Raw genomic sequence first — 14,232 nt, 5'->3', positions numbered from 1 at the left:
TTATGAGTTATGTGATTTGATGTACCAAAGGTTGTTCGGAGTCCCAGATGAGATCATGGACATGACGAGGAGTCTCAAAATGGTCGAGACGTAAAGATCGATATATTGGAAGGCTATATTCGGACATCGGAAAGGTTCCGAGTGATTCGGGTATTTTTTTCGGAGTACCAGAGAGTTACGTGAATTCGCCGGGGAAAGTAATGGGCCTTAATGGGCCATACGGGAAAGGAGAAAAGGGCCTCAGGGGGTGGCTGCGCCCCCCCCCCCATGGGCTGGTCCAAATTGGACTAGCGAGGGGGCGACGCCCCCTCTTTCCTTCGCTCCCTCTTCCCCTTCCTTATTCTCATGCTCCAACTAGGAAAAGGGGGAAACCTACTCCTACTAGGAGTAGGAATCCCTCTTGGGGCGCGGCATAGAGAGGGACAGCCCTCCCCTCCTCCACTCCTTTATATACGGGGGAGGGGGGCACCCCATAGACACACAAGTTAACAGTTGTCTTAGCCGTGTGCGGTGCCCTCCTCCACAGATTTCCACCTCGGTCATATCATTGCACTGCTTAGGCAAAGCCCTGCGCCGGTAGCTTCATCATCACCATCACCACGCCGTCGTGCCGAGAAACTCCCTCTCGGCCTCAACTGGATCAAAAGTACGAGGGACATCACCGAGCTGAACGTGTGCAGATCTTGGAGGTGTCGTATCTTCGGTGCTAGGATCGGTCGGATCGTGAAGACGTACGACTACATCAACTGCGTTTTCATAATGTTTCCGCTTTCGGTCTACGAGGGTACGTGGACAACACTTTCCCCTCTCGTTGCTATGCATCACCTAGATGGATCTTGCGTGTGCGTAGGAATTTTTTTGAAATTACTGCGGTCCCCAACATATGGAACTCTCCCTCGTCCTCAACTGGATCAAGAGCTCGAGGGACGTCATCATGCTGAACGTGTGCTGAACACGGAGGTGTTGTACGTTCAGTGCTAGGATCGGTTGGATCGTGAAGACGTTCGACTACATCAACCGCGTTACTAAACACTTCTGCTTTCGTTCTGCGAGGGTACGTAGACACACTCTCCCCGTCTCGTTGCTATGCATCTCCTAGATAGACCTTGCGTGGTCGTAGGAATTTTTTTGAAATACTGCGTTCTCCAACACCTTGGATCTTCAATACCATGTTCCCATGAGCTGCCTCACATGATCGGTTTCAATTTGATGTAATCGATGGTGTGTTTGTTGTGATATGATGAAGTGCCACTTTATGGTCAGATTGTTCATTGATACGTCTTCGTTGTATCTACTTTTTCTAACACTTTTCCTCTTATTTTGGACTCTAATTTGCATGATTTGAATGAAACTAACACAGAGTGACATTGTTTTCAGCAGAACTACCATGGTGTTGTTTTTGTGCAGAAATAAAAGTTCCTAGAATGGAATGAAACTTTTTGGAGAATTATTTCAGAATATATACAAAATACTGGAGCCAAGAACCACCAGAGGGGGCCCTGGGTGAGCACAACCCACCAGGGCACCCCTTCCCCCCTCCAGGCGTGCCCCGCAGACTCTGATTTGGACTCTATAAAATCCCATATTTGGAGAAAAAATCGGGGACAAAGTTTCATCGTGTTTCACGATACGGAGCCGCCGCCACCTCCTATTCTTCATCGAAAGGCCAGATCTGGAGTCCGTTTTGGGCTCCAGAGAGGGGAATCTTCGATCTTCATCATCACCAAACTTCTCCATCGCCAATTCCATGATGCTCCTCACCGGGAGTGAGTAATTCCTTTGTAGGCTCGCTGGTCGGTGAGGAGTTGGATGATATTCATCATGTAATCGAGTTAGTTTTGTAGACATGTTTAGGGGCTACTGACGATGTCCTGGCCCAGGGTCACTCTCCATGCCGGTTCCCGGCCTGGTAGGCCGAGCTGAGGATCCCTAGGTTGGTTGTGTCCCGGGCGATATTGGGCTGTCCATGACGCGTTGTACAAAGACTCTGAAAGACTTGCAATACAAGCCGAAGGTACCGGAGTCGTGGAGGACTCTACCTCCACTGACATAGACGACTAGGATCTATAATCCTAGGGCCCTAATATGCTATATAAGCCGGGGTCCGAGCTAGTAGGTAGATCATACACAATCCCCTCGTAGTTTACCTATACTTTGTGCACCCCTATCGCAAAGTACACGAGTAGTAGTAGGGTATGACCTCGATCATGAGGTCCCGAACTTGGATAAAGACTCGCCTCCTGTTACCATCCAGCCTATTCACCTCTCTAGGCACCCCTGTGAGGGATATGTCGGAATCGTCTCCGACAGGGACCATGCGCGTATGCAACTACTAGGATCATGGCAAGTGGATGACTCCTATTACTCCTGACTTGATGGTGCTTCTCAAGTATCGGGTCTCAAGCTTTGGGATGAAAACCCTAGGTCTGAGCCTAACTGGTTAAACCTAGTAATGTTGTGGTGTTCTTTGCATCATTACCTTGATGAAGGCATATCTTGGAGTTTGCCGAGACATGATTTTCAGGGTAAAAATCCTTTATCCAATCTTCGGTGGTTGGATTTGGTGTTGATGATGCTTACATGGCATTCCCTCCCTAGAGGCGTTGTTTTTGTAGATCCTTTATCGGAGTCCTATGATGTCAAGAGATGTTGGTGACGATGATCACGATTGTATATCGACAATCGTTGTCCTTGCTACTTTGGGACTTTATTGTTTCTCTTCATCCTCTGACTTATAGCTTTGGTCTTCTATGACTTCGCTATCCGTCGGTGTGTGTGTGGGGCACACTTTAGTTCAATGCAGCCACATGATCAATTTAGTACTTGTTGGACTAAAGTGTACATGTGGAACAACATTGACTCACATTGCAATTTCCTCTTTCTATACGTAGTTTTGTCTAATTATTTCTCTCGTGAAAATGTTGAGTTTGTACCTCCTGGTCTCTGAATGATTATCCTCGATTTTTCAATTCTTTTTAAGCAGAGCAAAGTATTGCAAGAGCATCTACAACACAACGCCCCAAATCCGTCTCAAACGTCTGGGTGGGCTGACTGGTCACAAAAAACAATCCAGTTGGGCACCTCGAATCGTCCTCAAATGACCGGGCTGACCGGCTCTCCTCATATCCAGCCCAAATATGGGGCGGATATGGGACGGCCAGGGCACGCCCGGGCGCGTCCGCCTAACAAACTCGACCCACCACCGACCCCACGGTCGGCCTACAAAAAGAAAAACATTCGGCTCATCGCTCCAACCCTAGCTCACTCACACTCTCCTCTCTCGCTTTGTCCTCTCCACTACCCGCATCGATTCCGATCGCATCCGGCGCAATGTTGTGCTACGGTAGTCGGTCCAACTTCGAGCTGGATCCCAACTTTGAGCTGGCCCTCCGCATTGCCTTGGAGCGATCCAAGGCTGTGACCGGGGACAGCCCGGATCTGCAGCGTTGCCGCAGATGCAGCTCCCCCACTGGCGCTGGCCCCTCCTGGCCCATGCGCGGCTCCGATAGGCCTGCTCAATACGCGCCTCCCATACGTCGTCCCCTGCCCACGCCGGCCGGTGCTCCCCTACATGGGCAATAGTGGGTGCTTGTGCCCGCCCTGTCGGCCCGGACGCGCACGCCGGAAGCAGAGGCGCGCGCCGCCCGCCGTGAGAGGCAGCGGGAAAGGGAGAGGAGCGGAGGAGTCCATGTGCCGTCGTCGCGGGGTGCAGACGGAGTAGTTTGTGCGACGTCGTCGCGGGATGCACGCGGAGCCTGACGAGGACGCGCGGCTCCTCGATTGGGTCTACCACCGGTCCCTAACGACCGCGGAGACGGACGCGCGATGGCTCCGTTAGAAGAACACCAAGGCGCTCCGGATTGTCATTGAGCAGTCCGAGCGCAAGGCGGCAGAGGCAGCTCGGCTCGTGAAGCTCAAGCGGCAGCAGGACATGGTCGTCTAGCGGTTGAAAGGGCTCATCATCCTCTCCGACACCTCCGACGACGACTAAACCCACGGCTCCTCGTTCGACGACTCGGACGATCCTCCATCAGCCGCCGACGCCTACAGCTACGTCGTCGACCGAAAGGCAAAGGGCCGGCAAGGAGTGGTGAAGCTCCGCCGTCTCTGTCTTTAATTTCAAGTTTTTAGTAATCTAGTTTAAACTTGTGCGACGTCTATGTTAATTAAGTGAACTTTGGCTATCTTTTGGACATTGTTGTTGATCTTTTGATGATCGGAATGTGCATTTTTATGTCCGATTCTATGTTTGTTTGATGATCTACGTTGTTTAGATCTATGTTGCATGCTTTAGTATGGATATAGGGTACCAGATATGAGATACACAGATTTGGACAATAGGAATTGAGGAGTCCCGGTCAGTGTTCACGGACACGCCCGAGTGCATTCGCGGGCGTTTGAGGGCACGGATTTGAAGGTTGATATTTGGAGAGATACTTAGTAAAATAAACGGGTTTTTTATTAAGCATGATGCTTATTTCAATCTCAGAAGCATCTACCAAATAGGACAGTGATCAAGAAAAATAGGTTCATTTGGCAATAGCATGTACGTGTAGGACCTCCGGGACGGGTCATATTTCAACCAAGATTTTGCACCCCCATATACTGAAGCCTTTGCGTTCCCCAGGAGGTTCCCTTCCCGCCATGGGCAACGATATGCTCTTTCGTTCTATCGTCTGTTCAATTCAAACTAATTCAAATCAGTGTGTCGTTTCGTCCTACGTTAAAGTAGGACCGACGGTCCCATTTGGACTACCACCATTCATCTATGCGAGGCTTAGAAAGGCAAAATCAGCCGTCGATTTTACCGTGCCGTAAAGAAAGCAGAGAAAAGAAACGAGAAAGCTAGCCATTTGGAGCTAGTCAGTCCAAGAAACGAGAAAAGAAAAGAAAAAGGTGGCAACTGCAAGTACGATCTCTAAAACTGAAATCTGGGAAAGCACTGTCTGCTGCTGCTGCCCCCCGGCTGAAAATCTTGTACCAGCCTTACCGATGCGGAGACCAAGCCACGACCGTGTACCTCCTCCAGTCCTCCTCATCCTCACCTGTACGCTGCATATAACCAGACGGCATGGCGGTTCTTCCATAGAGCTCCATCAGTATCTATCTCCAAAGCTCCCCGTGGTCAGGGAAAAGACTAGGGCTAGTGAGATGCCTGGTATGCATCCCCTTAATTAGTTGCTTTCCTGTTGGTTGGTAGTTTGCTGTGCATACTGTTTTGGTGAAAATTTGTGCCTGAGATTTTTTATTTCCGGATCAAGTTCTTGCATTTCTGTATTTCTTTCTCTCCGTCTTCCTCTTGGCGGAGCAACATTGTCTTTTCTTTTTTGAGATATTTTGGCTCTGGGTAGCGTTTCAAATAGTTTTCCTGGCGTTATTTGTTCAACTAGTCACTAATGGCACGTCTCACCTTGATTTTTTTCCTTTTCGAAAAAAGTCTCACCTTGGTGATCTTGCTCTGCTTTCTCCTTATCATTTTACCAAGATTTGATCTACTTGTTTCTTTGCTCTGCTATTTGCTGCCAAGATTTTAACTCACCTGTTGCGTTGTCTGAACTTTGAAGGCCGCAACTTGGGCGCTGCAGGAGCAAAGAAGGAAGAGGGGGAGCATGCCAGGGTAAGCAAAACGCCCAATCCAATTCCATCCTCTCGTCTCATCTGTAACCTCCTTCTTGCGTTCGATTCGATATATCTCTGAGTCTTCGTGTGTGCTTTTCTTTGTTTCCTTGCAGCTGCCCAAGATCGACGTGCAGACGCTCTACGTGCTGTACATGGTGCTTTTCATGATGATCTGGATGTCCTTGTTTCGGTTTCGGTATCCGCAGCACGCCGAGTTCCTCCGCTACACCCCGGCCGTGGAAGCCCTGGCCGCCTGCTTCTTCTTCACGTTCGTCACCCTCATGCTGCAGGCGCTGCTCGCCAACGCGCTGTCGGAGAAGGCCGCCCCGTCGCCGCTTCCGCCTCCCGTGAACCACTGGATCATGGCCCTCTCCGTGTGGCTGTTCGGGGTCCTCTACTACCTGGTCTACGCCTCCATGAACGACGGGTATGCAGCGGAGCCGGGGTACTCGGGCCTGCTCATCGCCGGGGTCGCGAGTGTTGTGAGCCTCGCCATGACCGTCTACAACATGCGGCAGGTAATTCAGTTCTTGTGCTCCTAGTTCGTTTGATCTCCTAGAGTTTGGGCATTGTTGTTTGGTGCAAGGCTTTAACCTGTCCATCGTCTGTTTTGGCAGCGCCCCGTCTTTGCTTAGCTGCGGATGATTGAGCATCTTGGAACCTCAATAGTGGCGACCTGAAGAAGGGTCTGACTTGCCCCTGCCTATGGCAGTTTACTGTGTTGCTATTATCTGTCTAGTGTTGGATGTGTTATGAGTATGTTGTTGGTTACCAAGGTTCTCTATCTACTGTGTGAACTCGGCAAGGATTTGGCTTCATTTGCGGGATAGGATTTATCTATGTCAGTACCTGGGATGTTTCGTGATAAACTATTTCTTTAGGGAATGTTTCATGAAAAAATTCTTGATTGGGGTCTGATTTCTTTCCTTGCGTGTTTGCGTTGCAAGCCCAGGTGGTCACTGGTGGATCCTTGGTTCTTGTTAATGGGAATGTGATCTTCTCCTTTCGGTTCTGCTATATCTAGTCAAAGAAATTTCACATTGACTGCTATAGTGTTCCTGAAGCTTGGTTAAAAATAGGATTTAGATTCAGTTAAGTTAATCATCGATTTGTTTCTTAGTTAGTCTCTATTCTTATCAGATTCCCATGTTAGAGAAAAATCTGCTCTATGAATTTAAATGCTACCATAAATAATCTAGATGCAGATAGGAAAGAAGAATTCAGATTTTGATAAAAAGAATGGGGGATCAGAAGTACAAAAGTGTGTGTCATACTGTAATCTATACCAGTGTGTGAGACAGCAGTTAGGAGCTGTTCACTTTATCATGCTAAAACAGTAGCAGTTACAAAACTATTCATTGTGGGATTATGAAAGATGATTAGGGGGGTACTAATCAGATTGTAGTTCTGACAAGAACAGAGGAAGAAATGTCATGGTTAGTGTATACATGTAGCAGCAGACTAGATATATATGCAGTAAAGTTTGTAGTTCTGACCAGAACAGAGCAAACTAGATAGTATCAGGGAAGGATATATATGCATCATGAATCAGGTTCAGGTCATTTAATCCTTGCAAGTCGTCGGAAATGAAAACCTGTCATACATATTTAGTAAAGTTTCTATAGAGTTGCATAGTTAGCTACACATGCTCATTTCCTAGAACACTAACTGCTAGAGACAAATCTGCACTATGAATTAAAATGCCACCATGAAACAATCTAGATGCAGATAAGAAGTAAGAATTAAAAGTTCGATAAAAGGAAAGGAGATGCGGGATCAGAAGCACCAAAGTAGTGCAGGAATAAATGTTTGGTCAAGTGGGTCATACTGTAATCTATTCCTGTGTGTGAGACAACAATTAGGAGCTGTCTATGTTATCATGCTAAAACAGTACTGTAGCAGTTACAAAACCATTCAGTGTGGGATTATGCTCATGTCGGATTATGAGAGATGATTAGGGGGTAGTAGTCAGATTGTAATTCTGACAATAACAGAGGAAGAAATATCATGGTTAGTGTACATTGTAGCAGCAAAGTAGATAATGTCAGTGGAGGATATATATGCAGCATGAATCAGGTTCAGGTCATTTAACCTTTGCACGTCGTCGCAAATGGAAACCTGTCATATACACATTCAGTAAAGTTTGTATAGAGTTGTATAGTTAGCTACACAAGCTCGTTCATGTAGGAAATTGTTTTTACAACACTGCCTGCTAGCTTATACACTTGATTGCTGATTGAACAAATACACAAGCACATCTCTGAAAATTTGGAGGATTTGCTAAAGAATTATTTCTGCTAGCATATCAAATTTATTGATGTTTGCCTGAGTGAATATTTTGTTTGCATATTGTTTAACTAAAAGGGTGCATGATAGGGCTAGAAACGACAATGCTCTCTCAGGATCAGAGAGCACACGCTTAATTTCAGGGAAAAGAACTAGAGACCAGTAAGCTGCGCTTATGCATGAGAACAGTGCCTCAAGCATTTAGTAAGCTTTGTTGCATTGTTGTAAAACTATAATAAGGAATTAGTAGACTATAAATGTCCATGTCAGTAACATAAATAAATCAACAATGTTTATGTCTCAGCGTATAACTAAAAAGATCTCAAAGATTAATAAGTTTGTTACTCTCTTAGGATGAACGGCCATTAAACAAAATCATTTCCAGTCAAGGATCTCTGGGATGCCTAGTTGAGGGAGTCCAGGATTAGGGGGTCTCCGGACAGCTGGACTATCTCCATTGGCCGGACTATTAGACTATGAAGATATAAGATTGAAGACTTCATCTCGTGTCCGGATGGGACTCTACTTGGCGTGGAAGGCAAGCTAGGCAATACGGATATGGATATCTCCTCCTTTGTAACCGACCTTGTGTAACCCTAACCCTCTCCGATGTCTATATAAACCGAAAGGTTTTAGTCCGTAGGACAACAACCACAACATACAATCATACCATAGGCTAGCTTCTAGGGTTTGGCCTCTCTGATCTCGCGGTAGATCTACTCTTGTACTACCCATATCATCAATATTAATCAAGCAAGACATAGGGTTTTACCTCCATTAAGAGGGCCCGAACCTGGGTAAAACATTGTGTCCCCTGCCTCCTGTTACCATCCAGCCTAGACGCACAGTTCGGGACCCCCTACCCGAGATCTGCCGGTTTTGACACCGACATTGGTGCTTTCATTGAGAGTTCCTCTGTGTCGTTGCCGTTAGACTCGATGGCTCCTCCGATCATCAACAACGATGCAGTCCAGGGTGAGACTTTTCTCCCCGGACAGATCTTCGTATTCGGCGGCTTTGCACTGCGGGCTAATTCACTTGGCCATCTGGAGCAGATTGAAAGCTACGTCCCTGGCCATCAGGTCAGATTTGGAAGTTTGAACTACACGGCCGACATCCGCGGAGACTTGATCTCCGACGGATTCGAGCCGCAGCCGGGCGCGCCGCACTGTCACGATGGGTATGACCTAGCTCTGCCGCCGAACAGTACCCCAAAGGCCGCGCCCGCATCAGCTCCGACTCTTAGCTCGGAGCCAACTGCGCCAATCGAGGACGGGTGGCTAGACACCGCCTCAGGGGCTGCAGTCTCAACGGCGATCGAGCCGAACACCAGCCTAATCCTCTGCGAAGCCCGTGACTCCAAGGTGGTGGACTCTTTTCCGGACTCCAAACTGTCCGCGCCCCTGCCAATCGAATCCGATTGGGCGCCGATCATGGAATTCACCGCCGCAGATATCTTTCAGCACTCGCCCTTTGGCGATATTCTGAATTCACTAAAATCTCTCTCTTTGTCAGGAGAGCCCTGGCCGGACTATGGCCAACAGGATTGGAATGCGGACGACGAAGAAATTCGACACCCACCCACCACCCACTTTGTAGCCACTATCGATGATTTAACCGACATGCTCGACTTCGACTCTGAAGACATCGACGGTATGGACGACGATGTAGGAGACGAACATGAACCAACGCCTATAGGGCACTGGAAAGCCACCTCGTCATATGACATATACATGGTGGATACACCCAATGAAGGCAATGGCGACGAGATAACAGATGATGACCCCTCCAAGAAGCAACCCAAGCGCCGACGTCAGCGGCGCCGCTCTAAGTCCCGCCAAAGCAAAAGTGGTGATACCGGCACAGGAGATAATAACACTCCGGATAGTGCCGAAGACAACAACAATCCCCTCCAGCAAGATTTAGAGCAGGAGGATGGAGGAGCCAGCCCTCCTGAGAGAGCGGCAGACGGAGAGGAGGAGGATGACAATTACATGCCCCCCTCTGAAGACGAGGCAAGCCTCGGCGACGATGAATTCGTCATACCAGAGGATCCGTCGAACAAGAGCGCTTCAAGCGCTGGCTTATGGCCACGGCAAATAACCTGAAGAAAAAGCAGCAGCAGCTTCAAGCTGATCAAGATCTGCTAGCTGATAGATGGACTGAAGTCCTCGCGGCCGAGGAATATAAACTCGAGCGCCCCTCCAAGAATTACCCAAAGTGCAGGTTACTACCCCGACTGGAGGAAGAAGCGTATGATACGGCTGATCGGCCACCTCGTGGCCGTGATAGAGAGGCATTCCAGCCAAACACTCAGCCTCCACCCCGACGCCATTCAAATAAAAAGGCATGGGGAGATACGCCAGACCTACGAGACATATTGGAGGACAAAGCAAAGCATGCAAGATCGATCTACGGATCACGAGGGTGCACAACACGGCGAGATGATAAACGTCATGCCGGATACAGTAAAAGCAAATCCGGCCGGGCTGAACACAGCGGGCAAGATTCAAGCTGCGACGCGATATAGCCCAATACAGAGGCGCCGCACACCCCTTATGCTTCATAGATGAAGTAATGGATCATCAATTCCCAGAAGGTTTCAAACCCGTAAATATTGAATCATATGACGGCACAACAGATCCCGCAGTATGGATCGAGGATTTCCTCCTCCACATCCACATAGCCCGCGGTAATGACTTACACGCCATCAAATACCTCCCACTAAAGCTCAAAGGACCAGCGCGGCATTGGCTTAACAGCTTGCCAGCGGACTCCATTAGCTATTGGGAAGATCTGGAGGCCGCATTCCTCGACAACTTTTAGGGCACTTATGTGCGACCACTAGACACCGATAACTTGAGCCACATAATTCAGCAGCCAGAAGAGTCGGCCAGGCAATTCTGGACCCGGTTCCTTACAAAGAAAAATCAAATCGTCGACTGTCCGGATGCAGAGGCCTTAGCGGCTTTCAAACACAACATTCGAGACGAGTGGCTAGCCCGGCACCTTGGTCAGGAAAAGCCGAAATCTATGGCAGCTCTCACGACGCTCATGACCCGCTTTTGTGCGGGAGAAGACAGCTGGCTGGCTCGCAGTAATAACATATCAAAGAACCATGGTACCTCGGATACCAAGGACGGCAACAGCAGGTCATGTCGCAACAAACATAAGCGCCGCATTAACAGCGAAAATACCGAGGATACGGTAATCAATGCCGGATTCAAAGGCTCTAAACCCGGTCAGCGGAAAAAGGCATTCAAACAAAGTACGCCGGGTCCGTCCAGCTTGGACCGTATACTCGATCGCTCATGTCAAATACACGGCACCCCAGACAAGACAGCCAATCACACCAACAGGGATTGTTGGGTGTTCAAGCAGGCCGGCAAGTTAATTGCCAAAAACAAGGACAAGGGGCCGCATAGCAATGACGAGGAGGAGCCTCGGCAGCTGCACACTGGAGGACAGAAGAGGTTTCCCCCGCAAGTGCGGACGGTGAACATGATATACGCAACCCACATCCCCAAGAGGGAGCGAAAGCGTGCGCTTAGGGACGTATATGCGTTGGAGCCAGTCGCCCCAAAGTTCAACCCTTGGTCCTCCTATCCGATCACCTTCGATCGCAGGGACCACCCCACTAGTATCCGTCATGGCGGATTCGCCGTACTGGTCCTAGACCCAATCATCGACGGATTTCACCTCACTCGAGTCCTTATGGATGGCGGCAGCAGCCTGAACCTGCTTTATCAGGACACAGTGCGCAAAATGGGTATAGACCCTCAAGGATCAAACCCACAAAAACGACCTTTAAAGGCGTCATTCCAGGTGTAGAGGCCCATTGCACAGGCTCAATTACACTGAAAGTGGTCTTCGGATCCCCGGATAACTTCCGAAGCGAAGAGTTAATCTTCGATATAGTCACGTTCCGCAGTGGTTATCATGCGCTGCTCGAGCGAACCGCATTTGCTAGATTCAATGCGGTATCACATTATTCATACCTCAAGCTCAAGATGCCAGGACCTCGCGGAGTTATTACAGTCAATGGAAACACAGAGCGCTCTCTCCGAACAGAGGAGCACACCGCGTCCCTCGCAGCAGAAGCGCAAAGCAGCCTCTCAAGGCAATCGACCAGTTCGGCGCTTCAAAGCCAGGACACCTTCAAGCGTGCTCGGAGAAATCGGCAAATAGACCGCCTGGCGCGATCTGAGCTCGCGTAGCAATAAGGCAGCCACCCCAATCCCAGCCCAATGGTGAAGCTCGTGCCATGCGTACATAATTATGCATTAAAAATACCATGGGCACAGGTGGGGAGGGGGGCACAACTACGGCACGCCCCAAGACGCGGCTTAAACCACACTAGGGGCTTCCCGTTCGGTTATTTTTCTTTTTTTCAGGACATTAATCTCTGGAAACACTGTCCGGCAGCACTATTGCCGAACACATGATGCAGCAACCAAGGAGGCAGACAACTACGTCATACCACGGAATTTCCAGGTGGATTACAGTAACGAGCGAAATATTCTATTTAATATCATTCCTCAGCTTGCCCTTGGAAGGGACATAGTCCTACTCTTTGCTTATCGCACTATCTGTATCACTCTGCTTTAACACAATTTTTTGAATAAATAATGCATGACATTACGACTATTATTGCATTCTTGTTATATATATATATGTATATATATCTATGTGTTCATTAATGACGCCTTGCAACCGTACACTTTGGTACGGCCAATACACCAGGGGCTTACGTACCCCACAATGCGGTGTGAAAAGTCCGAACACTTTCACAAGTGCGGCACCCCGAACTTATAGCATTATATGCATCAGCTCCGAATCATGTCTTTGGTCAAATGTTGGGTTTACCCGGCTCCTATGTTTTGGTACCTTACGTTCCGCTCTATCGGCTAAGGTAGCGCTAGGAGAACTACTGCGATTGTGCCCCGGTTCTGCTGGGTTCAGCACCTCAGTAGAGAAAGATAAAACTGGCTGTCATGATAAGGCAAGAGACTGGTCGCTGTTCGGCGAGGTTTTTCAAGTCCTTAAAGACTTATGCCGCTTAGAGAGAGGGGCCGGCCCTGTCCGGCTTAAAGGCGTGTATCGCGCCCCAAATTCGGCCTTCCGAATACCAGGGGCTTCACCAAAATTTAAAATTATAGAATTCTATGGCTAAGTGAGAGTGATAAAGCATTATTAGTCCGGTTGACTTGTTCGCTGTGCTGAGCACCTCCCTCGAAGGACCCAAACATGGGAACAAGAGTGCTCGGATTTATCCCGAACACCCCAGCACTCGTGGCATGGGGGCAGAAGCCGAGGACTAGTCATCTATCAGATTGGATAAACAGCCAAACAGAAGGTAATATTTTAAATTCAAACAAGCGTTGCATAGCGCATATGAAACAAGTTTTCATAAATACGGGATAAAACGAGCAAGTCTCACTCAAATATTACATCTTTTGAACACTCGTCCGCTATGAGACGGGCACCCGACAGAACACCCTCGTAGTACATCTCGGGGTGGCGGTGCTCCTTGCCCTCCGGTGGCCCCTCCTTGACCAGCTTCACAGCGTCTAGCTTGACCCACTGCAATTTCACACGGGCGAAAGCCCGGCGTGCACCTTCAATGCAGACAGATCGCTTGACGACCTCTAGCCGTGGGTAGGCATCCACAAGCCGCCTTACCAGGCCGAAGAAGCTATTCGGAAGGGCGTCACCAGGCCACAGCCGGACTATAAAGCCCTTCATGGCCTGATCGGCCGCCTTATGTAGCTCGACCATCTGCTTCAGCTGGTCGCTCATTGGCACCGGGTGTACGGCCTCAGCATACTGGGACCAGAACAGCTTCTCCATTGAGCTTCCATCCTCGGCCTGGTAAAATTGTGCGGCATCGGACACACTGCGGGACCAATCTGCGAATGCTCTTGGAGAGCTCCGGATTCGGGTAAGTAATCGGTAATTTACTTTTACATGCTTGCTTTGCATATAGAAAGCCTTACCCGCCGCTATCTTCTTCATTGCGTCGATCTCCTGGAGGGCCTTTTAGGCTTCGGCCTTGGCATCTTTTGCGCTCTCGAGGGCCGTGGCAAGCTCAGACCCCTGCGTCTTCGAGTCAAGCTCCAACGCCTCGTGCTTCGCCACGAGAGCCTGGAGCTCTTGTTGCACCTCGCCCACCCGAGCCTCGTGCTTCTCTCGCTCGATGCACTCCTTGGCCGCGTTATCTTCGGCCTTGGTTAGCGCTTGCTTCAGGGTCGCCACCTCGGTCGTGGCCCCTGGCGAATATACAATGATCCTATCATTTTGCAATCGCGTCTTCTTTTATATATACAT

General features: G+C 49.0%; 1 protein-coding gene across 1 annotated transcript; it reads left to right on the top strand.

Moving 5' to 3' along the window:
* The first annotated feature begins 4,955 nt into the window (after nt 1–4,955).
* LOC123185077 (uncharacterized) lies at nt 4,956–6,544 on the top strand. The gene is made up of 4 exons (XM_044597083.1): nt 4,956–5,158; nt 5,565–5,617; nt 5,733–6,137; nt 6,237–6,544. Exons 1-4 carry the CDS (start codon nt 4,993–4,995, stop codon nt 6,252–6,254), a joined length of 642 nt encoding a protein of 213 aa, XP_044453018.1. The 5' UTR covers nt 4,956–4,992; the 3' UTR covers nt 6,255–6,544.
* The last annotated feature ends 7,688 nt before the right edge of the window (nt 6,545–14,232 follow it).

The sequence above is a fragment of the Triticum aestivum genome, chromosome 2A (assembly GCF_018294505.1).
Source record: "Triticum aestivum cultivar Chinese Spring chromosome 2A, IWGSC CS RefSeq v2.1, whole genome shotgun sequence".
NCBI classification, from domain to species: domain Eukaryota; kingdom Viridiplantae; phylum Streptophyta; class Magnoliopsida; order Poales; family Poaceae; genus Triticum; species Triticum aestivum.
This window is presented reverse-complemented; position numbering and strand designations above follow the sequence as displayed.